Here is a 26,827-nt window from a genome sequence, read left to right on the forward strand (position 1 = left end):
CATGTTACCAAATGTACTTTCATGTTCCCAGTAAGCGCATGTAAATCTACAGACCAACTGTGGTCAGATACATCATGCTCTTGAAACCATATTATCCTAAAGAATTTCTGCAGATTTCTCTTTCAATCCCTCCAGATGCTTGTCACGCTGTAAGCCAAGGGGTCTCACTGAACTCAACTGCCACACGAGTGTTTTCAAACTCTGCTCTCGAATAACACACTCTGCAATCTTCTCCCACACAAGCTCTCTCTAGGATGCCTTCAAAGATCCGCATCCAGGATTTAAAGTTCTCCTTTCAGTATTCCTCTGCCCTGAATTGCCACATGCATTCAAGCTTCCACAATCAGGTACCTCGCTACACCAGTAGAACACCATTGCTTCACGGGCTGTATTGAAGATGTCACCAACCTTGGGATTACTTCAGATATCTGGCTTCTTTCCAACTAAATTCATCAGGTTTGCACCTTTTCAATTCTATCTTTAACTGAGAGCCTCTCTCTGCCCCTTCCTTTAACTTCAATGAATGGTACCTTTTTCAGATTCAAGTTCTTTGTTCCTTGAATTCAGTCTTCCTGGGACTCCTCTTCATCTATCTGTTTGTGGCTACTGTGACTTGCTTTCTTCCCCTTACTCCATTATCCTGCTTGCTGGCAGTTTCTGTGACCGCTGCTTTCTTCTTGAATACCTGGTTACAACTGAACCACAAGTGCTTGTATTTTTCAGTGTAGGACCCTGGTTGCTAAGCAACAGCTTAGTCTTTCTTTAAACCCAGTTTGTTTTCATGCATTGTTAAGTTACAATGCAGGCGCAGTTTAAAATGAAACCAAAAACCCACAGATACGTAGGCACCTTTGTTTAACATGAAGCTAACTAAAGTTTTAACCCTTTCTTATCAGAAACATAAAATTAAACTTAAACTTTGTTTCTAATAGATTACTTAAGACTACCTCTGTTTCCTGTCAACAGCAAAATAAATAGCCAGTTTATGCCTGTTGTCATATGAACATTGTATAAGAAATGAAAAGCAAATAGAGCATGCCTCCAAGGATGGGTTTCTTTGGATCAAGCGATTAAAATTATATTGCAATTTAAAAGGGCCCAATGCTGCCCTAGTCTCTCACCCAGCCTGATCTCTGAAATTCAAACCTTGACCGCGTTTAGAGGAAGTCTGCAATTCTAATTAGTTATTGAGCTAGTTACTGATGAGCACCATTGATACTCCCCACACTTTTTGGATGATTGAACATGGGCTGATAGCACAGTAATTGACTGGGTTGGATTGTCTGTCCTTGCTGACAAGAGTTAAACATGGGTAATTTTCCACATTGCTAGGTGGATGCCAGACAGTTTGGAGAGGGTGTGGCTACTTTTGTAGCACATGTCTTAAGCATTACAGCCTTGGAATAGCAGGAATGTTAAACATTTTTTCTCTAAATAATGGAATTAAAATAAATTTAAATTTGCTGTAGTTCTTGATTCCTCTAGGACAAGAATTGGTTCTTGGGGGGGGGGGGGGGGAAATGATAGAACTAGAGGAGTTGGATGGATAACTACAGATCAATAAGTCTGATTACCAATGTCTATCGTTTGAAATAAAATCCTAGGGTGTTTGGTAACCCTGAGTATAATTGAGGACAGCAATTGGGGATTCGATAAAGGTGAGTCTTGACTTTGGATAGATAAATATAGTGTGTATGGAGTTTGAGAAGGTATCTTGCTGGAAATATGTTGAGAAAAGACAGGGTTGAATAAAAAGCTGGTTGGATGAACAGCAAATTAGAATAATGATGCTCAGATTGGAGAAAAGTTGGAAGTGATGTAACCCAGGGGGATCAGTGCTTAGTCCACTTAAATATTTGTAGATTTTAAGAAGGCAGAAAAGTCAAAGGTTTGGCAGTCAGTGAGGGGTCGATATTGTGTATATGCTTCAATTCAGTTGTGCAAGTGTTTGGACTGCAGATGGAAAATGGGAGCATGCTGCTGAAGGGTATGAATGTCCAAGGATATCTCTGTTTAAATACCTGCAGGAAATTAAACCATAAAATGAAGAGCATTTTGCATTTAATTTGTAACATTGAGTACAAGAGTGAAGTAATGATTAATTTTATACAAATTACTCTCAGCCACGCTACAATTTTGGTGCTGCATTATGCAAAGGATAAAAAAAGCTGCACAATCTTTGGCATTGACTCACTGGGGGATGGGAAACTATAACTGAGGAGAGACTCGCGATAGTGAGGTTAAACAAAGATTTGAGGGTTTTAAAATTTGTGAATGATAGGGGAAGATTCTTTGCTCTGAGGAGTCCAGTTTCATGTCTGAGTGAGGAATTGGGGGACACCTCTTTCCATGTGATACTGGGAACGGAGGGGGTGTGGGGGAGAACATTAAAGTAGATAACCCTGCCCAATTTTCTTTTTTAAGAGGAGAGAACATAATGGTGGGAATTGGTATTGGATTTCCCTCTACACAGGCATGCTGATTTGCATGGCAACAGGCAACACTGTAAAGCTCTCGAAGCAGTGGATGCTGAAAGGAGGCTGAACAGCTCAATCTGGAAATGGGGAGAGAAGGGAAAGAAAGAAGTTGTAATTATATAATGATTTATTGCACACTTGGTGCATATGACAGCACTTCACAGCCAATGAGTTACTTTTTGAAATGCATTGATTGGCTGCAATGTTTACCTACATCACAATTTGAGCACAGTAAGGTTCCGCAAACACACGACTAAGTGGAGCTGATTCACTGCTGGGCTCAGAATCTGAATTAAGAGAATGTTATAAAAATAGCTGCAGACATTAGCAACCTGATCTGTGATTAGTGCTGTACAAACTGGGAGTGCAGTGGATCACCCACCTTGCGAATGCTACTCGATTCATATTAACGTTTACCTTAGGACATTTTATAACAGCAAAATTTAAAGTTAGAACTGTTTGGAGAAAAACAGTATCCACCAGACGTAGGAACAGGTATGGTCCACTTAGCCCTCATGGCTGATCTGCCTTGCTCTTGAGGTCCTGGCCCCCACCCTGTTCATTTGTATTTCAAATAGTCTGTTTTTGATACTGGATAATAGTGTATGTTTGAATTCAGCTTGAATTTTTAAAAGAAAACTATAATTTTTGAGGAGAACACGTAGGTGAGGCACCACTCTGCACAAAGCCTATATTCAGAGGCATTTCTGCTATTTTTAACCCTTTAAGCCCCTACTTTTCATCAGGATGGGTTTGTGCAACTGTGCTCACCTAGTACAATGGGGCTAGAGCACGATATGCATGAGATGTTGCAGAAATTGCAAAAGAGGAGGATCGTGTTTAGCAATGCTTTAAGACTTTTTAATAACACAAGTTTTAAAGTTGAAACTATTTGGAGAAAAACAGAATCCACTAAACGTAGGAACCGGTATGGTCTATTTAGCTCTGCTTTGTTTCCAATTGGGTTCTGGCTAGTCTCAATGTCAAATCCACATAGTCATTCCCCTTAACACTGTGGCCTTACAAAAATAATCACACTCCTGCACTGAGACCCAATAATTTGTTATCCTGGGGATGAGAGTTTGTGACCTAGCTGATGTGACTTTTCACCTGTACTAATGTGACCTTTCTGTATTTCCAATTGCAGGTTCTGACAGTTTCCCTCGTGGTGTCTGTGTGGAGAAGGCCACACACACTCCATTACAACGACGGCTTTTGCTTGCGTTTTCCAGTGTTTCTTCTGTCAGAGAGTGCATCAGGCCTGTAACTCTTCAACTGCCAGCCCAGAGCTCAGCAGTGAAGAACACCCGTTGGAAATGGTAAAGATGACAAAATCAAAAACCTTCCAGGCTTACCTGCCAAACTGTCACCGGACATACAGCTGCATCCATTGTCGAGCTCATCTAGCGAATCACGACGAGCTAATTTCCAAGGTAAGGCCTTGGCGCCGAGGGGTACTTGTACTTGCTGGGGTACTTGTTCTACTCTTTGAGTATGTGAAAATGGTTTTTTTCCTGTTCAGGATTTTGGCTGTTGCACTGTTGACAAGCAGAAATACAATTCGATCTTGATTGTTAGACTGAAATTCCAACTTCAGTGAGTGCGGTGTTAGCTGCCTTAGTTGGAGCCAGCAGCAGTGGTGCTGTACAACATTTCTGGGCCTAAATTAGACCAGGGGAAGTAATGATTGGAGCTTCTGATTGTAGAGAATGTGTTTTAAAAAATGTTGGGTGAGAACTGAGGTATTCAAAATTATGAAGGGTTTTGGTGTAGAGGGGGAGAAACTGCTGCCACTTGTTGGGAGGGGGGCTCAATAAACAGGGCCACACATTAGATAATTGATAATACAATCAGAGGTGAGAATTTTTTAATGCAGCAAGTTCTGATAACTGGAATGCCCCGCTTGAAAGGATTGTGGAAGCAGACTTTCAAAAGAGGAATTGAAAAAGGATTTTTTTTTTAAAATGAGGAAATGTGACCAATCAGCTCTCTTTTTGTAGAACCAGCACGGGCGCAGTGGCAGCCTCCTCTTGTTGTAGGGTTCAATCTGACTCTGCCGCTGTGCCTCTTGTAGTTGAACAGTCTGCTGACAATTGCTGCCAAGGCTCAAAATATGAACTTGGAATGTTCTACCAAAGATCAGACAAAACCTGCACAAATGTGCCTCAGAGTCGACATGGCAGGTGTTGCAGGAGAAGTGAGGAAAGAGAGTCATAGAAGAAATGGAGCAATTGCCATTCCTAACCTTCATGACCTTGCTGCCTAATTGTTGGCCTTGTATTCTTGTTTGCTACTGGGTTTCTCTTTGGGTCTGTGCCTGTGGGCTCCTGATTACCAGTGCACTCCACTCCTCTCTGCTGATGTGCTGAAAACCACAGTTGCCAATTTCAAAAGTTTTAGAACGTGCACATTCAAGATAGCTGGAACTCAATGCCGTGCTGTAGGAGATTCAGTATCTGGAGACCCCAGCTCTAAGTAACATTTATGTAATCCAAGTATGGAGAAATGAGGGCACTTTGCTATGGCTCCTTAGAGTGAGAAAGAGGGAGTGATCTGATGGAGCGATAGTAAGCAGTGTTGGGACAGGGAGTTGGACTTGTACCAGGAAGGAACGACTCTTTCCATTTTTAGCAGCACCCTTTCCTGCTGTGCTACTCTTTTTGTGGGATTACTGATTTATAGAATGGTGACCAATACAAATAGCAGCGCCTCACTGCCCAGAAATACTTCTATTTTTATCCTAGTGCCCAATAGTGATTGGCATATTTAGAGTGTGCTGCCTTCATTGGTTACAACGTGCTTCGCGTGAGGGCATGAGGTTAGATTAGGAGCTAATTGGTGCTTCAAGCAGTTCCCTGCCTTTTTTTTGCAAGAACTGATGTGGACCTACTCTGTTCCTGATTGGTATCCAGTCAACTCCAGCTGTGTAGCAATATTCTCTAAACCATTGCAGGCTTGTTGACACTCGACCCATGTTCCTGCTCTCTGTTTTGCTCTAATTTGTCCTCTGGTCAAAGGACCTGATTAGCTAAGTTACAGATTTCTGCTATTTCCTCATTATTTCCTCTGCATTCCCTCATCCTATGTGGAGTTCCTTATCTTATAGCTGCACTTCTTTTGCCTGCCTTTCTCCATGGCATATGTAGTAGTTGGGAATGTTGCAATATGTAATTTACCATAAAGATTGGGGAAGAAAAACAGTGTATACCACTTTCTCACTCAATCTCATTCCCCTCCTGTACTTCGTCTCTGTTACTGTCTGTGTGTGGGAGTGTATCCTTCCCCTGTCTGATTTATCTTTTATTGTATTGGCAATCAGAATTGTTAATAATTTCCTGGGTAAGCCAGGCTTTGTTGTAGCATGCAATGGGGTTGGCAACGAACTCGAAAGATGTGTGGAACCTGAGTCAATGGACCTAATTGCCATAAATAGAAATGCCTGGGATTTGGGCAAATGCCTTCAGAATAACTAAACTCATTAGCCAGTGCAGCCGCTGTCCAATAGCTATTGGCTTATTTTTCTCTATATTGCTGCTGGCACAGCAATTTGTTGCTGTATCTGTGCTTACTGTTCCCTATAGATGAACCACACAAGTGACTACGTGCTGGTGTATTTTCTGTCACTCATGCAGATGTGCACACTGTAATTGTGAGGACTATTGCAGTTTCACAGGATATTAGGTGTGGAAAGCTGTGGAAGGTCCATTGATGAAATCCAACTTCAGACATGAGACAGAGGTGGCCTTGTCATGACTAGGAATTCTGAAGGTTTGTTGTAGGACCTCTGTGTTGGGGTGGGTGAGGGGAAGTGTGGCAATGCAGTGCGAATCCCAAGTAGGCATTGCTTGGCCTGGGGAAGAGGTGTCAATTTGGCAATTTGTGTAGCTGACCTAGTGAGCCATTTATTGTTTGCCACACCTCCCAATGCAAATCTCTGGCTTTTTGTCTTCTTCTGAGTGGTGATCTGAACACAGCGAATGTTGTCTTTGAACTTGCCCCAGTGCAGCACTCCTGGCTGGGTGTTTGTGCAGTTCAACTCCGTGATGCTACTTACTTCTGCTCCATGTTTTTGGAACTCTTGCTACATCACTTTCTCTTGCAATCTCTGGCTCTTCCTTCAAAAGTTTTTTTTTAGAATAGTAAATCTCCTCAATCCATGCTTTTGGTGTTCTTCATATGATGCATGTTTTTCCAGTCTCCCATCTACCCCTTTTTTGCAAAGAACTTGAATGTTCTTGGACAAGGGATATGGTAATAAAGCAGTTTGAGTAGGTAATATGTAAGGAAATTCATAACCTGAGATAAACGAAAAGATTGTGAAAATGCTAAGTGGAATACTTCTGACAGGATTTTGCACCACAGTAGTTTTCTTCCCCTAATTTGTTGATGATCTGGCATGATGGTTGATTCTGTGCTGTTTTTGATAATGGTTTGAGTCTCTGGGAGCATATAAGGTGTCATCAATTGCTGTGATATTTCATTAGAATGACCGAGACACTCGGCTGTGGGGTGCTTAGATTTGTTTATTGATCTGATTGTGTTTGACGTTTTAGGAGGGAAGCTGATTGCACAGGCTTGGAGAGTTGTCTCTTCTCTCGCAGGCTAAGGTTGCTGCACCGATGCTGGGCATGTTCAGGCTGCCATGCCTTTGTGCGAGTCTGTACCGAGAGCCAGTAGGACAGAGTTAACCCATGTACCTGGACTTCTCCCAATATCTGTTTGCACTGCCCAGTGCCTGCAATGTGATCTACACTGTATCATCAAAATGGGTATGAGGCTGTAGCTTGGCAATACTTGGTGTGCTTGGCTTGGACCCACAAGTGGAATGGAAATTTTCAAACCACTGGCATCATGGAATTGTATAAGTGATGGATGATTTTCATGCCAGCATTATTGTTGGGCTATAACACCTCCCAAAAATATAGCAAGCCCAGGATGTGTTGCTCCACCTTCACAACTCTTGACATTGATCATCTCCCCTATACAACCACCCCACAGACATGGAAGGGGAAAGACTGGGTAACTTGATGATTGCAGAAGTCAAATTGGGTGGGTTCACTGATACTCTGCAGTGTAACTGGTGGGTGTGGATGGGTGGTCAGTTCTTGTAATTGGGCCACAGGCTGAGCTACGTGACACTGGATTTGGCCATTGGTGACGTGTAACCTTGGATCCCAAGAATACTAACCATTCCAACATTAAAATTGGAGTATCTTTTAAATGTTGCTTCTTCCTCATTACTACCCTCCTAATTAGCACCTCAGCAGCGTTCTTTACAGTGAACTAGTTCTCTGTCATGCACAATGCTGCTTCAGCCTCTGTTTTGGGAACACCGTGTGGAAACTTGGCACTGTTGTGATGAGAAGCTGCTGTTTCCCCACTGATTAGCTGACGAGGATGGTACACTGGAGAAGTTCTGGACACTCCCAACTGTAACCTTGCACTGCCAGGCGAGGTGTGAGTTTCCTGTTGGTAATGGAAAGATTATGTAATCTGGAACCAATCAGAATCACTCGCTGCTCATGAGTTGATTTGCTCCCGGCTGAAGCCTGCCTCTGTCAAGTTTGGCAGATTTTCAGCAACAAAGAAATACTTATGCCAGCCTATTAATGGAGGATGCAGTTATAAAATTGACAGTGTGCAGCCCATAATAATCTCAGGACAGTCAAATGTCTAAAAACTGTGGAGATGGTTGCACGGTGCACGCACAGTGTGCTTCTGACTGCTTGTGCTTATTTTATTAGAATTGTTTAATATTGCAAGATCTTACTGGTTGCAAATGCGGGCCTGCACGCAATCAATGTGGCCAAGTATTCAGTGGGGACATTTTTTTTAAAAACTACCAAAAGAAGTAAGGAGCAATTACAAAATAAGGGAAAGTAATCAATTATTCCATGCGGTAGATTTCAGTGTCTGCCTCTGGAATCTCCATCACGAGTTTCAGATTTGAAACTAGTTTGTTGATTTTTGAATAGTGATGTATCTAATTAAACTGGGTTTGGTCACCTAGCTCAAGCACTCCCTTTTGCTATTAACAGCCGCCTCCTTTGCAAATGATCTATTCTGGTGACCAGTTTGGTGATTTCCTGCAATTTAAACAACAAAATCTGATTTCAGTTACTGTGTCTATTTATAGCTCTCTATGTTGTGGATATCTTTTTATTGAGCATTCACTTGGCCTTTGTGTGTGTTTGGGTATCCTTGGCTATAGGTGGCAAATAATTCTAAAAGTGTACCGCATGTGGAAAAGATGTGCTAATGTTTCAGGCGTCATCTGTCATCCCTTTAAGACACTTTGCATTTTATTTAAAGTTTATTTATTAGTGTCACAAGTAGGCTTACATTAACACTGCAATGAAGTTACTGTGGAAAATCTCCTACTCGCCACACTCCGGCACTTGTTTGGGTACACTGAGGGAGAATTTAGCACGGCCAATGCACCTGACCAGCACATCTTTTGGACTGGTGCTGTGAGGCAGCAGTGTTAACCACTGTGCCGCCCAGTATTGATAGTTTGGTTTCAGGGACTGTGCACAAGTTGTCCTGTCCCTCCCCTTTTCTCCAATTGGTGTTTAAGTATGAAGGGGAATTAGTGTGAAGCTGGACTTTTTTGAAATATGGAGAGGAGTGGTTTTATAAAACCAGAAAACTTGCTATTAAAGTGTATTTTTGTTGTAAATGGGTGGTTTCTCTTTCACTAACAGGCCTCTTGATTGTGTGTGTCTGAGCACGTACACTTCATTAGGAATGGGCTCTGTAGTTTAAGAAGGTCTTTTGGTGTGAAATGCACATGCTTTTTAGTACAAAAATACAGCTCAGCTATTTTTTATGCAGGATGAAATTTGGACTAGAATCTCTGGTTCCTTTTAGTCAAAAAACCAATTAATCTTTCTCTCTCTTTCTCAGTCGTTCCAAGGCAGCCAGGGACGTGCATACCTGTTCAACTCCGTGTAAGTATGTGGCTGTGTTTGCTGTTCACTGTTCTAGGGTATCTGTGTGCCCTTGCATTGCATGGGTTTGTTTTTCCTCCAAATTTGCACTCGTGAACTTGTTGTCATGGTCTTTTGGGGGATGAATTGTAAGACTGGAAACGATGAGTAACAGGTACTAGGCTCAATTTTGCAGTGGAAGTCTTGGTTGATTAACTGAACTCAGTGGCTATTGCTTTTTACGCCTAACAATGACACCTGACCAGGTGTAAAATGGGAGAATGTGTGTGGTTTCTTATCCAGGGAGAAAGTCCTTCACGATGGCATGATGCTGTTAGAAACATTTAAAGCTGTGTGTTTGAAATCAGCTTGTTGTTTTTGATTCCTTTAAATTTGCTGGGATTGGGGGTGTTGCATTTGCAATGGGTGCAGGTCTGCATTGCTAAATAAGAAATTGGGGTGAAGGTGTAGAATTGAGCGGTTTGATGGTGTAGGGTGGTTTCCCCTACGTTGGGTCTGGAGTGGGAGAGACTGGTCTGTGTCAAGAGTTACTCCATATATAATTGGTAGGATTTGTTCCAGCTGTGTTTGGAGTTCCTCATCTGTTGTAAATGTATATGGGTTATGAAATAGTGTACCTCTGCTGGGTTATAGTGTTTGGGATTTCCTTGTTGCAGTACTCTGCACCCCCCCCCCCCCCCCCCCCTCCAAAACCTGTGATTTTTGTTTACTTTTTTACATCAAACATTTGAAGTGTGTTAAGTCATTCTGCAGAGAGATTTTCAGGGTTACATAGAAACATGCAGTCTTTGGGCCAGAGGGTGTGGGTGATTGTGCCCATTTTGGAAAAGATTCCCCTGGGAATCTGCCCTCTTCTACACTGTTACCTTGAAGGCTGTAATCATAGTGGATTTTCCAGTACCCTGCATTGTGACTTCAAGAAAAGAGAATAGTCTCCAATGGTTTGGGTGCTTATAACATTAGGAAACTTTGTTGGAGTCAGCTATTGGGACTGTAACTTGCCAGCAAGGTAATGAGTTATTTTTGTACTGTTTGGTGGTTCATAGAATCAGAATCTACAGTGCAGAAGGAGGCCATTTGGCCTATCGAGTCTACACCGACAACAGATACACACAGGTCTTATCCCCATAACTCCATGTTTACCCTCCTAATGCCCTGACACTAAGAGGCAATTTATCATGGCCAATCAACAACCTAACCCGCACATCTTTGGACTCAGGAATGATAAAATCACACTGTGTTGAAATCATGGGATTACATAGGTACGTTTACAGTTGTAGTACCCAATGTTGATTCCATGAATTATTGTAGAGCTATTAACAGCATTGTTTGATCTTTATTCAGGGAAGGCTAGAGAAGGAGCTTGGCATTAATGGAGAGAATCAACAGTTGGTGGGGAGAAAGGAGAGTGTATGATAGAATAATCTGCCACGGCTTTTGGGAAGAGCAGGCTTGATGGGTTGAAATACCCTTCGTGCTCTATCTGTGACTACACACAAGTGCTTCAAAGCTCTATGTGACTCCCTAAGGCACCTTCCACTCTGCCAGTCGAACAGCTTTCTTGAGGTAGAATGTTTAAATATTACCCCAATTTTTCTTTTCCCTCTTTTTGAATGTCCATATTATTGGCTGCCCTCCCACTAGTGCCTGAAATGTGCTTTATTCTCATGAGTATCAGCAGGCTGCTTGGCTCAGGAAGATGTGCCTCATTCATCTCCGAGACGCACACACGCACCCCCAATTGTCACTAGATAGTACTAATGGACCTGAAATCCTGGCTCATGCTGCCCACCCCCCCCCAAATATAGAATAGTACAGCACAGAACAGGCCCTTCGGCCCACGATGTTGTGCCGAGCTTTATCTGAAACCAAGATCAAGCTATCCCACTCCCTATCATCCTGGTGTGCTCCATGTGCCTATCCAATAACCGCTTAAATGTTCCTAAAGTGTCTGACTCCACTATCACTGCAGGCAGTCCATTCCACACCCCAACCACTCTCTGCGTAAAGAACCTACCTCTGATATCCTTCCTGTATCTCCCACCACGAACCCTACAGTTATGCCCCCTTGTAATAGCTCCATCCACCCGAGGAAATAGTCTTTGAACGTTCACTCTATCTATCCCCTTCATCATTTTATAAACCTCTATTAAGTCTCCCCTCAGCCTCCTCCGCTCCAGAGAGAACAGCCCTAGCTCCCTCAACCTTTCCTCATAAGACCTACCCTCCAAACCAGGCAGCATCCTGGTAAATCTCCTCTGCACTCTTTCCAGCGCTTCCACATCCTTCTTATAGTGAGGTGACCAGAACTGCACACAATATTCCAAATGTGGTCTCACCAAGGTCCTGTACAGTTGCAGCATAACCCCACGGCTCTTAAACTCCAACCCCCTGTTAATAAAAGCTAACACTATAGGCCTTCTTCACAGCTCTATCCACTTGAGTGGCAACCTTCAGAGATCTGTGGATATGAACCCCAAGATCTCTCTGTTCCTCCACAGTCTTCAGAACCCTACCTTTGACCCTGTAATCCACATTTAAATTAGTCCTACCAAAATGAATCCCCTCACATTTATCAGGGTTAAACTCCATTTGACATTTTTCAGCCCGGCTTTACATCCTATCTATGTCTCTTTGCAGCCTACAACAGCCCTCCACCTCATCCACTACTCCACCAATCTTGGTGTCATCAGCAAATTTACTGATCCATCCTTCAGCCCCCTCCTCTAAGTCATTAATAAAAATTACAAAGAGCAGAGGACCAAGCACTGATCCCTGTGGCACTCCGCTAGCAACCTGCCTCCAGTCCGAAAATTTTCCATCAACCACCACCCTCTGTCTTTGATCAGACAGCCAGTTATCTATCCAATCGGCCAACTTTCCCTCTATCCCACACCTCCTCACTTTCATCATAAGCCGACCATGGGGGACCTTATCAAACGCCTTACTAAAATCCATGTATATGACATCAACTGCCCTACCTTCATCAGCACACTTAGTTACCACCTCAAAAAATTCAATCAAATTTGTGAGGCACGACTTGCCCTTCACGAATCCGTGCTGACTATCCCAGATTAATCCGCATCTTTCTAAATGGTCGTAAATCCCATCTCTAAGGACCTTTTCCATCAATTTACCAACCACCGAAGTAAGACTAACCGGTCTATAATTAACAGGGTCATTTCTATTCCCTTTCTTAAACAGAGGAACAACATTCGCCATTCTCCAGTCTTCTGGCACCATCCCCGTGGACAGCGAGGACCCAAAGATCAAAGCCAAAGGCTCTGCAATCTCATCCCTTGCCTCCCAAAGAATCCTAGGATACATTTCATCAGGCCCAGGAGACTTATCGACCTTCAGTTTATTCAAAACTGCCAGGACATCCTCCCTCCGAACATCTATTTCCTCCAGCCTATTAGCCTGTAACACCTTCTCTTCCTCAAAAACATGGCCCCTCTCCTTGGTGAACACTGAAGAAAAGTATTCATTCATCACCTCGCCTATCTCCACTGACTCCATACACAAGTTCCCACTACTGTCCTTGACCGGCCCTAACCTCACCCTGGTCATTCTTTTATTCCTCACATAAGAGTAAAAAGCCTTGGGGTTTTCCTTGATCCGACCGGCCAAGGACTTCTCGTGTCCCCTCCTAGCTCTCCTAAGCCCCTAGTTCCAGAGACTAGGCAAACTGAGTCCCAACAGCTGCCCATGGTATGATTGCCTCATACAAGTGGAATTAGACCCCTTACTCTTGCAATTCTTTTTTGATATTGCACCTGGGATTTCCATTTCATGTCAGTCGTTTTAAATGTTCAAAAGTGATTTGTTGACTACCTAGATTATGGTTAGACACAAAATTGAGCATTCAGCACAAGTAACTGCTGCAAGCTCATTACTTCCTCTTGGCAAATTGAGGGAATTTGAAAGGGAGGATTCTTTCCTGAGATGCCTCTTCGAATAGGATAACAATGCTCTTTTGTATGTTCTAGTTCGGATTAGTTTGTTCACCCAGTCGTGCAGTGATGAATGATTTTGAGGCTTTGAAAATACACTCTTGACTTGGTGCAGAGGATAATGCACGACTCTGTAGAACTCTTGTAGACCAGGGAGACCTCCAATACTGAACTGGCTGGTCTTCACTGGGTAGGTGTTTTAGAAATCATAGAAACCCTACAGTACAGAAAGAGGCCATTCGGCCCATCGAGTCTGCACCGACCACAATCCCACCCAGGCCCTACCCCCATATCCCTACATACTTACCCACTAATCCCTCTAACCTACGCATCTCAAGACACTAAGGGCAATTTTTTTTAGCATGGCCAATCAACCTAACCCGCACATCTTTGGACTATGGGAGGAAACCGGAGCACCCGGAGGAAACCCACGCAGACACGAGGAGAATGTGCAAACTCCACACAGACAGTGATCCAAGCCGGGAATCGAACCCAGGTCCCTGGAGCTGTGAAGCAGCAGTGCTAACCACTGTGCTACCGTGCCACCCCACCACTGTGCTACTGTGCCGCCGTTTCTGACTGGCTCCGTGCCAGTGGGCTGGGGATCAGAGGAGGAGGATAAGGTCTTGGGCCAGACTGATTTGGTCCAGTGACTATGCTGCTCCGATAAGATTGAGCTAGGCTGCAATGCCATACTTGGGCAGATATGGACATTTGGTTTGGGGGGGGTGGGGTGATCAGCTGGTCTGTCGGATCTACCATGGTATAAATTTAATTTCATTCCACTCATCACTTCACTTCACTTTGTTTCTCTTTTCTATCCTGGCTATCTCCTTGACTGATTGAGGAAAAAAAGGTCAGAAAATCTTGGGTTTGTTTGAGGGCGCTCCAGGAGTTTTAAGAATTTCCCAAAGGCATTTGAACAAGCTGGAGGAAACTGCTGTGACTGGGTGACACACCCCTGGTTAATCTCATCATTTGTGGGCAGAATAGATACATGTGAATTCCTATTCACTGCATGTGCTGGCAACTAGTGAGTCTGCAAAAAAAAAACTTTTGTATTTATTTTATGTATTTTGTAGCTTAAACACCTAGCTGTCTCCAGATGATCTAGATCAAATAGCCTATCCATTTAGATGAAATGTAATGATCTATTTTAAAGAATTCAATAAAATCTGATTTGAAGTGTTTTTCCAGAAGGGAAAACCCAAAGTCTCTCTACTTATCTTGATAATTAATGACCCTTGGATATCAATTTAGGGTAGGAACCTGTTCTAAATATTTTCCAGGGCCTCTTTAAAAATCCCAGTATGTGAAGGGATCAAGAATTAGGAGCAGGAGTAGGCCATTCAGCCCATTGAGCATTCGATAAGATTGTGGTTTCAATGCAATTCTCCTGTTCGCCCCCTATTTCTGAATCTATCTACCTGCTCGCCCCCTATTCCTGAATCTATCTACCTCTGCCTTAAATATTCTATGACCCTGCCTCTCCAGCTCTCTGGCGGAAGAGTTCTACAGTCTCTCAACCCTGAGGGAAAAAAAAATTCTACTCCTATTCGTCTTAAATGCAAAACTCCTTCTGGCCTCTCCTATAAGGAAAAACATCTTTTCACCTTCAATCCTGCCAACTTCCCTCAGGATCTTGTATGTTTCATTTAAGATCACCTTTTTTCTAAACTCCAAAGAATACAGGCCTAACCTGTCCAAACTTTGTTCATAACATCTCGTCGGAAGAATCTCCGGTTCTCCAGTTCACTTTAGCCAGCTCTGTCTTCATATCCTGGTAATTGCTCTTATACAAGGTTAAAACTGGACTTCAACCTACTCTTCCTCCATACTGAATTCACAATTAAGTCGTATTATGATCACTGCTACCTAAGATGCCTTTACTATGTGATTATTAATTTATCAACCCTGTCTCATTGCACATTACTAAATCTAGAATAGCCTTCTCTCTATAATGTGCTGCTCTAAAAATGCCCCGAAAGCATTCTGTGAACTTGCCTTCCAAGCTACTTTTGCCAATCTATATGTAGATTAAAATCATCCATGATTATTGCTGTACTTTTGTCACAAGTCCCATTATTTCTTCCTATATACACCATCCTACACTGTTTATTGTTGGGAACATTTTTGGCAACAAACACTTCTGTTTAACTATCAAAATCCAGTACAAACAGCCCAAGAAAAAGCTACTATCACTTCAGCGAGGCATACCACATGACATTTCTTCCACTCTGCTGTGGAACTTCAGACAGTAGATTGTTTTTCTGGTTCAACTGGGTAGCTGATTTAAAACTGCTTTCTGAAAACAGACTCTTTTTGGGTTGGCTGTAATGCTGCTTACTTTACCTCTTCACCACTCTCTCTTCCCACCACAGAGCAGCACTCCAGAAGGTCTTGTATGGCTACTGCTCAGAGCTCTCAGCAATTCTCCTCAAGTACGTTTTTGCTCTTCCATCTTGATTCATTGTCTTAAGCCCTTCTTTGAAATTGACCTTTCCCAGGATATAAAAATCTTTCGAGTTCTCCCTATATGCCCCCATGTTTGTGTCAAATAAAATTTGATAATCTTGCATTATTTGGCATTTTCATAATTGTAAAACTTCTTACTCACCATTGAAACTTAGCATCTAAAAATCCAAATCCTCACCTATCTCCTAATGCAAATTTCTGTCCATGGTTTATTTACTTATGGAAAATTCAACTTGGCCATATTTACTTCAAGTACATGCCTTTCACTCAGACTACTATGATGCTCTGTAGACCCTGTAAACAATGTGGGGCAGAATATAGATGGGAAATAGGAAGGGGCTAAGAATGGATCTTTAGGGATACACAAGAGATAATCGTGTAGTGGGGAGATAAGTTACTGAAGTTGATTCTTTGTCTCTGAATGGATAGATAATGCAACCAGACAAGTGTCTACCCAGGTGCAACTCATCCAATTTGTCCTGTAGGCATCCTAATACCAGGAAGGCAACATACTGTCCTGGAGTCTCGATTGTGGTCACAGAAATGCCTGTCCTCACAATTGAATCCCCTATAATTATTGCACTCCCAATCTTTCTCCTGTGTAGTAGAGCCAACCGCAATGCAACAAAATTGGCTGTTTTTGTTTTCCCCTGAGAGGCCATTCCCCCAATAGTATCCCAAGAGATATATTTTACATAAGATGAGAAATAGGAGCAGGAGTAGGCCATCTAGCCCCTCGAGCCTGCCCCGCCATTCAATAAGATCATGGCTGATCTGAAGTGGATCAGTTCCACTTACCCGCCTGATCCCTATAACCCCTAATTCCCTTACCGATCAGGAATCCATCTATCCGTGATTTAAACATATTCAACGAGGTAGCCTCCACCACTTCAGTGGGCAGAGAATTCCAGAGATTCACCACCCTCTGAGAGAAGAAGTTCCTCCTCAACTCTGTCCTAAACAGACCCCCCTTTATTTTGAGGCTGTGCCCTCTAGTTCTAGCTTCCTTTCTAAGTGGAAAGAATCTCTCCACTTCTACCCTATCCAGCCCCTTCATTATCTTATAGGTCTTGAGAAGATCCCCCCTCAGCCTTCTAAATTCCAACGAGTACAAACCCAATCTGCTCAGTCTCTCCTCATAATCAACACCCCTCATCTCTGGCATCAACCTGGTGAACCTTCTCTGCACTCCCTCCAAGGCCAATATATCCTTCCGCAAATAAGGGGACCAATACTGCACACAGTATTCCAGCTGCGGCCTCACCAATGCCCTGTACAGATGCAGCAAGACATCTCTGCTTTTATATTCTATCCCCCTTGCGATATAGGCCAACATCCCGTTTGCCTTCTAGATCACCTGTTGCACCTGCAGACTGGGTTTTTGCGTCTCATGCACAAGGACCCCCAGGTCCCTTTGCACAGTAGCATGTTGTAATTTTTTTCCATTTAGATAATCCAATTTGCTATTATTTCCTCCAAAGTGAATAACCTCGCATTTGTCAACATTATACTCCATCTACCAGATCCTCGCCCACTCACTCAGCCTGTCCCAATCTCTCTGCAGACCTTCTACACCCTCCACATGATTCACTTTTCCACTTATTTTTGTGTCGTCTGCAAACTTTGTTACCCTACACTCAGTCCCCTCCTCCAGATCGTCTATATAAATGGTAAATAGTTGAGGCCCCAGTACTGATCCCTGCAGCACGCCACTAGTTACCATCCGCCAACCAGAAAAGCACCCATTTATTCCGACTCTCTGCTTCCTGTCGGATAGCCAATCTCCAATCCATGCTAACACCCTACCCCCAACTCCGTGTGACCCAATCTTCTTCAGCAACCTTTTGTGAGGCACCTTATCAAATGCCTTTTGGAAATCTGTAGTTCTGAAATCTGAAAGGCCTGTAGTTATTTGCTTTTACAGGGGAATTGTTACAGGAGATTCTTGCACTGCCTGCCTAGTCCTCTTGCTCTGCCTGGTGGTCACCAATTCCCTTCCTACCTGTGGAGCCTTAACCTACACTGTGACCACTTCTCTATACATGCTATCAACAATACTCTCCACCTCACTGATGCTCTACAGTGCTCACAGATGCAGCTCCAACTCCTGGAACCCAGGCTTCCAGGAGCTGTAGCTGGCGGTACTTCCTGCATGCATGCTGGCTCCTGGCACTGGAAATGTTTTCGGCTTCCCACATAGAACTGGAGAAGCACACCATGGCTTTGAGCTCTCCTGCCATGACCTATCCCTTAATCTTTTTGGAAGATAGTTAAAATCCAATAACAATTTCTCTAAGGCCCTTCTTCCCTGATCCTCGTCATTACAGAATATAGCCGTTATAAACTATAATCCACAGAATAAAGACCTTATAAACTATAAGCAATCAAAAACAGTAAATAATTACCTGACCGTACTTGCCCAATCAGCTGCTTCCACTTGCCCTGCGTCACTTATGAATCCTAATATCACCTCAGGAGCTCCAAACTCCAATCTAGCACTTCGATTTCTCACTGCACTCTCATGTTTCCAATCTCCTGACCATCAGCTCTCTCCCTTGCAGCCTGTACTCCAGTTCTAGGTTATGCTGACTGTCTGTCCCAGTGTCCTCCTCTTGCACTCTCCTCACGGTGATACTAACTGTCTGTCCCGGTGTCGTCCTCTCTTATTCTCCTCTAGGTACTGCTATCGATGGGGATAGAGAGAGTTTACCGTGGCCGTGGTCAGAGGATGTCACCTGACTTTTGATTAGGGCTGAACTATATAATGTGGGACTGGAAATGCAGGATAATACCTTTTGATTTTTACAGTGTTTTGACCAAGTTGTGTGTGAGATTGGCGATGGATCTTCCTTGCTGTGTATTGGAGCAAATGTGTTTTCCACTCTCATCACTCCCCAGAATGCTGGTTTCTGGGATGTTGTACCAGACAATTTGTGTTGTGTGTGTGTCAAATGTGAAGTGGGAGTGCAGAATTCATATCCCTACTGTGGGGAGAGGGTACTCACTAATGCTTAACTACTGTTTTTTAATCCTTCCAATATTCTCTTGGCATCTATTATTCAATAGTTTTTTAAACAATGCTTATCCTGGCCAAGTTGGCTTGACCCCTCCAAGTCCCTCCTGTTTATCTCTCCATGATTTTCTCTTGCCCAAATGTTTCCACAAATGTGGAAATGAGGACACAGCCTCAAAATAAGGGGGAGTCAGTTTAGGACAGAGTTGAGGAGGAACTTCTTCTCTCAGAGGGTAGTGAATCTCTGGAATTCTCTGCCCATTAAAGCAGTGGAGGCTACCTTGTTAAATATGTTTAAGTCACAGGTAGATAGATTTCTGATCAATAAGGGAATTAAGGGTTATGGGGAGCGGGCAGGTAAGTGGAACTAAACCACTATCAGATCAGCCATGATCTTATTGAATTGCGGGGCAGGCTCGAGGGGCTAGATGGCCTACTTCTGCTCCTATTTCTTATGTTCTTAATGTACTTTAAGTCTCTTAACACTGACTTATACTAAGTTGTGGAGATGCCGGCGTTGGACTGGGGTAAACACAGTAAGAAGTCTCACAACACCAGGTTAAAGTCCAACAGGTTTATTTGGTAGCAAAAGCCACTAGCTTTCGAAGCGTTGCTTCTTCATCAGGTGAGTGGGATTTCAGAAATCCCACTCACCTGATGAAGAAGTAGCGCTTCAAAAGCTAGTGGCTTTTGCTACCAAATAAACTTGTTATACTAAATTGCCAGGGCTTGGTGGCCTATATCCTAAAGAGTATTAAAGGAAGTGGCAGTGGGGATTTTGGATCCATTGGTTATAATAGTCAAAATTCCCTGCATGTGGGCAAGGTTCCAGTGGATTGGAAAAATGCTAATGTAATGCCCTTATCCAAAAAGGAAGGGAGCAAAACTTAGAAAACTATAGATCAGTTAGCTTACTGTCTGTTGTTGGCAAATTGTTAGAATATGAGAAATTGTTAAAATCCATTACTAAAGAAGTAATAACAGAACATTTGTAAAGTCAAAACACAACCCATCAGAGTCGGTATGGTTTTAGGAAGGGTAAATCATGTTTAATTTGCTAGAGTTCTTTGAAGATGTAACAAGCCAAGTATATAATGGGGTTCCTGTAGAGGTGGTATATCTGGACTTCAGGAAGGCATTTGATAAGGTTAATACACATGGTGTTCGGGGTAATTTATTAGCTAACTGACAGAAGACAGAGTTGGGATAAATGGGCCTTTCTCTGGTTTGTAAGATCTAACTAGTGAGGTGCCACAGGGTTTGGTCCTCAGGGCCCCAACTATTTACAAACTATATTAATGACTTGGATACAGGAATAGAAGATACTATAGCTAAATTTACAGATGACACTAAAATAGGTGGGATAGTAAGTTGAAATGAAATAAGAAATTTACAAATCAATATGGATAGGTTAGATAAGTGAGCCAAAATGTGGACTTTAACGTGGATAAGTGAGAGGTTATCCACTTTGGTTGGAAAAATGGAAAGGCAACTTATTATCTGAATGGAGAGCGACTTCGATGCAGAGAGATCTGGGTGTCCTTGTGCATGAGTCATGTAGAACTGGTATGTAAGTTCAGCAGGTAATAAGGAAAGCAAATGGAATTTTGGCATTTATAGCTAAAGGAATACAGCATAAAAGTAAGGAAGTGTGGCTGAAACCATACAAGGCATAGGTGAGACTGCAACTGCACTGTGTACAGTTTTGGTCCCCTTATTTGGGGAAGGACGTGGTGGCATGAGAGGCAGTTCACTAAATTGATTTCAGAGATGAGGGGTTTGGCTTAAGAAAAATTGAGCAGTTTAAGCCTGTACACTCTAGAGTTTAGAAGAATGAGAGGAGATCTAATAGAGGTATAAAAGGTATTGATTTTGGGTTAAGGGTGAAAGGAGAAAAGTTTAAAGGGAATATTGGGGGGGGGGGGGGCTTCTTCACGCAGAGAGTGGTGGGAGTGTGGAATGAGCTGCCGGATAAAGTGGTAAATGCTTTTAACATTTAAGAAAAACTTGGGCGGGTTCATGGATGAGAGGGGTGTGGAGGGATATAGTCCAAGTGCAGGCCAGTAGGACTAGGCAAAAAATGGTTCTGCACAGACAAGAAGGGCCAAAAGGCCTGTTTCTGAGCTGTAGTTTTCTATGGTATTGAGAGGAGACCTAATTGAGGTATATAAGTTGATAAATGGTGTTGACAAAGTGAGCGGATGCTGCCTCTTTTTGGGGCAATCTATCATAGTTTTAGGATAAGGGATGGCAGGTTTAAAACCGAGATGAGGAGAAACTACTTCTCAAAAGGAACCTGTGAAATTCACCACCCCAGAGTGTGGTGGATGCCAGGACATTGAGTAACTTTGAGAAGACAGATTTTTAATTAGTAATGGGTTGAAGGATGATGGAGAATGGGCAGGAAAGTGGAGTTGAGGCCGAGGTGAGATCATCCATGATCATATTGAATAGCGGAGCAGGCTCGAGGGGCTGAATTGCCCACTCCTGCTCCTAATTCTTATGGAGCAGCTTTATAGAAATCTAATTTGTTTCTTTGCATTTCACAAGCACAGGTACACGAGGGGTATCCTTCTTGCTACATTGCACTTGCCTCTGCGTACATGCAGTTTCCCTGCCTTCTACACTGGTATAATATGGAGCAGTAAGAAGTTTAACACCACCAGGTTAAAGTCCAACAGGTTTATTTGGTAGCAAAAGCCACTCCAGCTTTCGGAACCTGAAGCCCCTTCCTCAGGTGAGGAAGGGGCTTAAGGCTCCAAAAGCTTGTGTGGCTTTTGCTACCAAATAAACCTGTTGGACTTTAACCTGGTGGTGTTAAACTTCTTACTGTGTTTACCCCAATCCAACGCCGGCATCTCCACATCATAATATGGAGCAGGCATGGATTCCACAGTATAATGTAACAAGAGTTTGATGCCCGTGGGTGTGTTGTGGGTCTGCAGGCTTTGAAGTCAGAGTGTCTGTTGTGGGCTCTGCAGTGCATATGTGGTGTGACGTGCAGCAGACTGAAGACTCTGATCTTTCCCCGTGCAGGGTGAATGTGGGCTGCGGCCCTGCTGAGGAGAGAGTGCTGCTGACGGGATTGCACGCTGTAGCAGACATCTACTGTGAAAACTGCAAAACTACTCTGGGATGGAAATACGTATGTGTCTCCTTGTTCTGATTATATTTTGCAAAGTTGCTCATTTCCATTGCTGGTGGTGGGTATAGGATAGAAACACTGGAGAAAAGGATGATGCAACCTCTTTGTTTTCCTTTTCATGTCTCATATCTTGATGAGTCAGTACTGTTCTCACGTGTGCTGACACAGGAGCTGCATGGAGTCCTAAAACTTTGTTGAGATGAAGCAGAGTGTTATGCCACTGAGTTGAAGAGAAACCACAGAGTATTTAAACATGCTGAGCAGTCTTCTCCACCCACAATGCCACCATGAGGTGTATTGTAGACGTCTTGGTGACCTCTTCAGGAGAGGTCTCAGCTGGACTCCAGGGAGAGATGTGGCATCTAATCACGTCTGTCAAAGAAAGGCATATGTTTTGAAGAATGTGGGGTGGAACCAAAATGAAATGGAGCCTGTAACTTGGCTCCAGATGTATGAACCAATTAAAGGAGTGGAGTTCTTGCACTCTTCCCTTCACTCTCTGCAGATCCCTTTCCTTCCTGCCTTGAATCTAGCTGGCGTGGGCCAGAACCATATTTTCCCCCTTGTTTAAAGCCCCTTTGTGATATCCACTGTCTGACCAAAACAAAATGTCGCAAATGCGGGAAATCTGAAATAAAGACAAAATGCTGGAAGCACTTAGCAGGTCAGGCAGCATTTGTGGAAGAGAGAACCCATTTAAGGTTTCTCTCTTCCACAAATGCTGCCTGACCTTGTAAAAGGTTTTAGAGCGTAGAAAGAGGCTTTTCAGCCCATTGTGTCTGTGCTGGCCATCAAGCACATATCTATTCTAATCACATTTTCCAGCACTTGGTCGCTAGCCTTGTGATGGCATTTCAAGTGCTCGTCTAAATGCTTCTGAACTGTTGTGAGGGTTCTTGTCTCCACTACCCTTTCAGGCAGTGAGTTCCAGATGCCTACCATGTTTTTTCTCAAATCCCCCCTAAATATCCTGCTCTTTACCTTAAATTTGTACCTCTTGATTATTGACCCCTCTACTAAGGGGAAAAGTTTTTTCCTATCTATAATCCCTCAATTTTGTACATCTCACTGAAGTCCTCCTCAGTTTTCTCTGCTCTAAGGAAAACAACCTCAAACCCAGCTCTGACGAAAGGTCATCCAGACTCGAAACATTAGCTTTATTCTCTCTCCACAGATGCTGCCAGACGTGCTGAGACTTTCCAGCATTTTCTGTTTATGTTTCAGATTCCAGCATCCGCAGTAATTTATTTTTATCCCAGCCTCTCTTCAGAGCTGAAATGCTCCAGCTCAAGCAACATCCTGTTGAATCTCCTCTGCACCCTTTCTAGTGCAATCACATCTTTTGTTCCAGCATTTTCTGTCTTTATTATCTTTATCTGGTTTCGTTCAAATATGACCAAGTAGGCAACTTTCTATGTATGGCACCTTGTAACTATGCCTGTGCTGAGTTGCTGCCTTCAAAAGGAAGAGATAATTATTCAATTCTCCACCAATCGCAACGATGCACCAATCTGCTGGGGTCCACCTTACTGTATCAACAAGGTAGTAATCCCCTGGTATGAGCCCTACATATTGCAAATGGAGGCGGCTGGAATTTTCCAGCCCCACCATGGTGAGCCATTAACTTCAGCAGGATTGGAAGATTCTGCTGAATATTGTGCACTATCTGCCAGTGAGATTTCTTCACTCAGCAAGTTTCATCTTGGTGTGTTATCCCAGGGAAATGATCTGATCAAATCACCTGAAGACTGTTTTACTGTCAAGTGCCCTTTGCCCAATGTCCATGTACAATACACGCAAGCCACTAACCAAACCATTGGTTACCTTAAAACAGGGTTGAAGAAATCTTTGCTTTTTATTTATATGAATGATGTGTAATTAAAGTCCTGAAACCACATGTTTGTAGTTATCAGAATACATTGCCAATCTGAAAAATGTGATTTTTCTCAAGTCTTTGCCTTTTTGGTATTATTGTTGGACAACCTTCAATCCTAGCACTGGATTCACCATAGAGACATGGGTACCATGAGAGGGGCACAGATGAAGTGAAGAGGACCATATAGATCTAGAATGACCTCAGACTGTCCCAGTGACAGCAGCCTGTTCTTTGGCAGATTAACCGCGCACGTTTACATGTAGTGGGTTGGTGGTGGACTGGGGGCTGCATTCACGGAATGAGGAGCACTCTGGAACACAAAGTGACACAACGCGTGTGGCTCTGTAGAGAATTCATTGCTGGGATATTCATTCCACCATAATAGAGATCCCTTTGGGAGCAGATTGCACATCCTGTTTAAAATGCCACGGTTCAGTCTGCATTTTTCTGCTGGTCAATTTTTTTATTTTGGATGTTAAACTGTTATGCACCCATTTTCCTCCTCCCACTGACACCGTTTCTCCTGTTTGCTTTGCAGGAACATGCCTTTGAAAGCAGTCAGAAGTACAAAGAAGGAAAGTTCATTATTGAATTGGCCCACATGATTAAAGACAATGGATGGGAGTGACCAGAGTGCTGTACACCTCTGCTGCTGTTTTAACACTGAGGCTGATCTAATGGACAGAAAATGCTCTGCTATGGGACAGGTCTAACATTTGCTGACTTTTTTAAAAAACCTTACAGCTGAACCATTGATGTCGCCTTGTCAGCCCTTGCTTTTTTTAAAATCTCTCCGTCTAGGTTTGGTGTTCCCTCGTGTGAAACAATTCTTCTATCGATGAATTGTTTTTTTTCTAAGCTCTTTACGGTTTGAATGAGTGAGGGGGGGAAAGAATTGATTTTTGGGGAGTATAGCTTTACAAATGATTGTTCTGAACTTAGCTGTCCTCTCCTCCCCTTTAAACTCCATTGTGTATCTCTTCTATTGCTGTGCATGCTTTTACTCTAGACAACTGGATTAGCTGAACAGCATAGAGAGGGTTGAGAAGGGAGTTTATATATGTATGTGTATACATATGTATATTAATTGGTATGTGTATATATTATACATCTACATGTAGCATTTTTAATTTCAAGAGTTGTTTTGGGATTTGGGATAATCGCAGTGTTGTGGCATTAAGATAGATGAATCCCATTGGTTGCGATTGACTCCTCTCTTCCAAATCGTGGCTCGATGTCCAGTTGGCATCAGTCCAGCATTCAACAACTGCAAAGTTGGTGGGAAAGGTTAGGGAGAAAGAGGAACCATTGAAATTGATAAAAAGGACACATGTGGCTGGTTCCATGTATAGTCATACACTAATGCACTGGACAAAACCGGGCTCAAAAAGAGGGGTCTTCTGGGTGTGATATCCATTTTCTACGTGTAGAGCTGGGCTCCCGGTCTGTGGACCGTTAACGACTTAACGGAACGCAGGAAGTTCCTTTGCACATGCCTGGGAAATGGAGGTTCAAAACACACGTGCACGCACACACGTGCACGCACACACACAATCAGAACTTTGTTTTTGTTCCTTTTAAAAGAATTATATATTTTTATCTTTGCATTCTCCTGTTCTGATCTCTGCTTCCTGCCACCTAGGTTTTGTTTTGGCAGATGGCCATTCCCTGTTCTTGGACAGATTTTTGGGTGCAATGGTTTGCTGGTTAAATCATTTTTCTTTTTGTTGTGTAGGTGCGCTCACTACGTACAACGGTGCACTCTGCTGCTAAAAGTCTCTCATGCAGTGTTAACAGCAAGGTCCAGCAGAAATTCTGCTTTTCTCTGCTTTTTTTTTCCCCCTCCAAAAATTTTTTAGAAGGAAAGGTGATGTTACCAGTGTGATTGCTCTCATCTCCTTTTCATTCTGTGTTCCTATTACTGCTTACGAGTAACTTTTTTTTTTGCCTGTGCTCTTGTTGTCCGAATTCTCATTCTCTGGTGGGGGTGCAATGATTTGGAACTCTTGGGGAATGGGTCCTGGTCACACGAATGCCGCTGAAGGAGGGAAATATGGGGCCAGTCTGGTTACTGAGCCAATTTTCCAGCAGGGTCACACTAAAGAAATTATATACTTGAAGCAGACTACAGATCGAAAATCTTGTTAAACCAGTTTCCCTATATAGATATATATATATATATATAAACTTTTTTTGTACATTTAGAAGAAGAGAAAACGTATTTAAGGTTTTATACATATTTTTACTGGGTAAGTTGATTTGCTTCCCCTACCTGAGCACTTTTGTTCACTGGAACTTGTCTTTTGTTGCGATAACACTTACTGTCTCTTTGTAAGCTGATTTAAAAAGTTTTTTTCTTACTTTGAAAAATTTCTTTTCATTTTTTAACTTTTTTTTTTAAAATAAATGATCGTGGGGCTGGGGTGGTGGGAGTGGAGGCAGCTCTTCTTGGACCAATCGAACAGACCGATGAGCTGGCCAATCCCAAGGTGTTTGTCTGTTGGTTTGACCTTCAGAGATGGTTAACTTTTTAATTTTAAACTTCTTCTGATGCGAAAAGATAGCTTTCTGATTTTTTCCCTTTTATTTTGAATTTTCTTATCTGAGTTTGAGACTTTAGAGTTGTTAATATACATCCAGTATGGTGAGCATTGTTCTGAAGAGCAATGGTCAGCGGCTGATTGGTACAAGGGCGAAGTGAAAGTACAAGTCTGTATGCTTTTCTACAAGGATGGTTGATAACATTACAAGTTCTAAAGCTTGTTCTACATAAGAAAAATAAGGATTTTTTTTGTGCCTGAATTCTTTTAATTTTTGAAAAGTAAACTTTTGAATGCTTTCTCCTCCTCCCCCCCCCCCCACTCCCTTATAGCTATTGGGACTATACATTGCTTTGCTGATCTGTCTTGAAACTACATCAACTTTGTGCAGCAACTCA

The 26,827-nt window shown here is 42.8% G+C and overlaps 1 protein-coding gene across 3 annotated transcripts in view; it reads left to right on the plus strand.

Annotated features, from left to right (window-relative positions):
- Positions 1-26,283, plus strand: part of ypel1 (yippee-like 1) — a 47,621-nt gene extending 21,338 nt beyond the window's left edge. For all 3 annotated transcript variants that reach the window (XM_078226844.1, XM_078226845.1, XM_078226846.1), the window contains exons 2-5: positions 3,625-3,910; positions 9,384-9,427; positions 21,905-22,013; positions 24,428-26,283. In XM_078226844.1, the coding sequence (XP_078082970.1) occupies positions 3,794-3,910; positions 9,384-9,427; positions 21,905-22,013; positions 24,428-24,517 (360 nt within the window). In that variant the 5' untranslated portion in view covers positions 3,625-3,793 and the 3' untranslated portion in view covers positions 24,518-26,283. The remainder of the gene's footprint in view (positions 1-3,624; positions 3,911-9,383; positions 9,428-21,904; positions 22,014-24,427) is intronic.
- The last annotated feature ends 544 nt before the right edge of the window (positions 26,284-26,827 follow it).

The sequence above is a fragment of the Mustelus asterias genome, chromosome 13 (genome assembly GCF_964213995.1).
Source record: "Mustelus asterias chromosome 13, sMusAst1.hap1.1, whole genome shotgun sequence".
NCBI classification, from domain to species: Eukaryota; Metazoa; Chordata; class Chondrichthyes; order Carcharhiniformes; family Triakidae; genus Mustelus; species Mustelus asterias.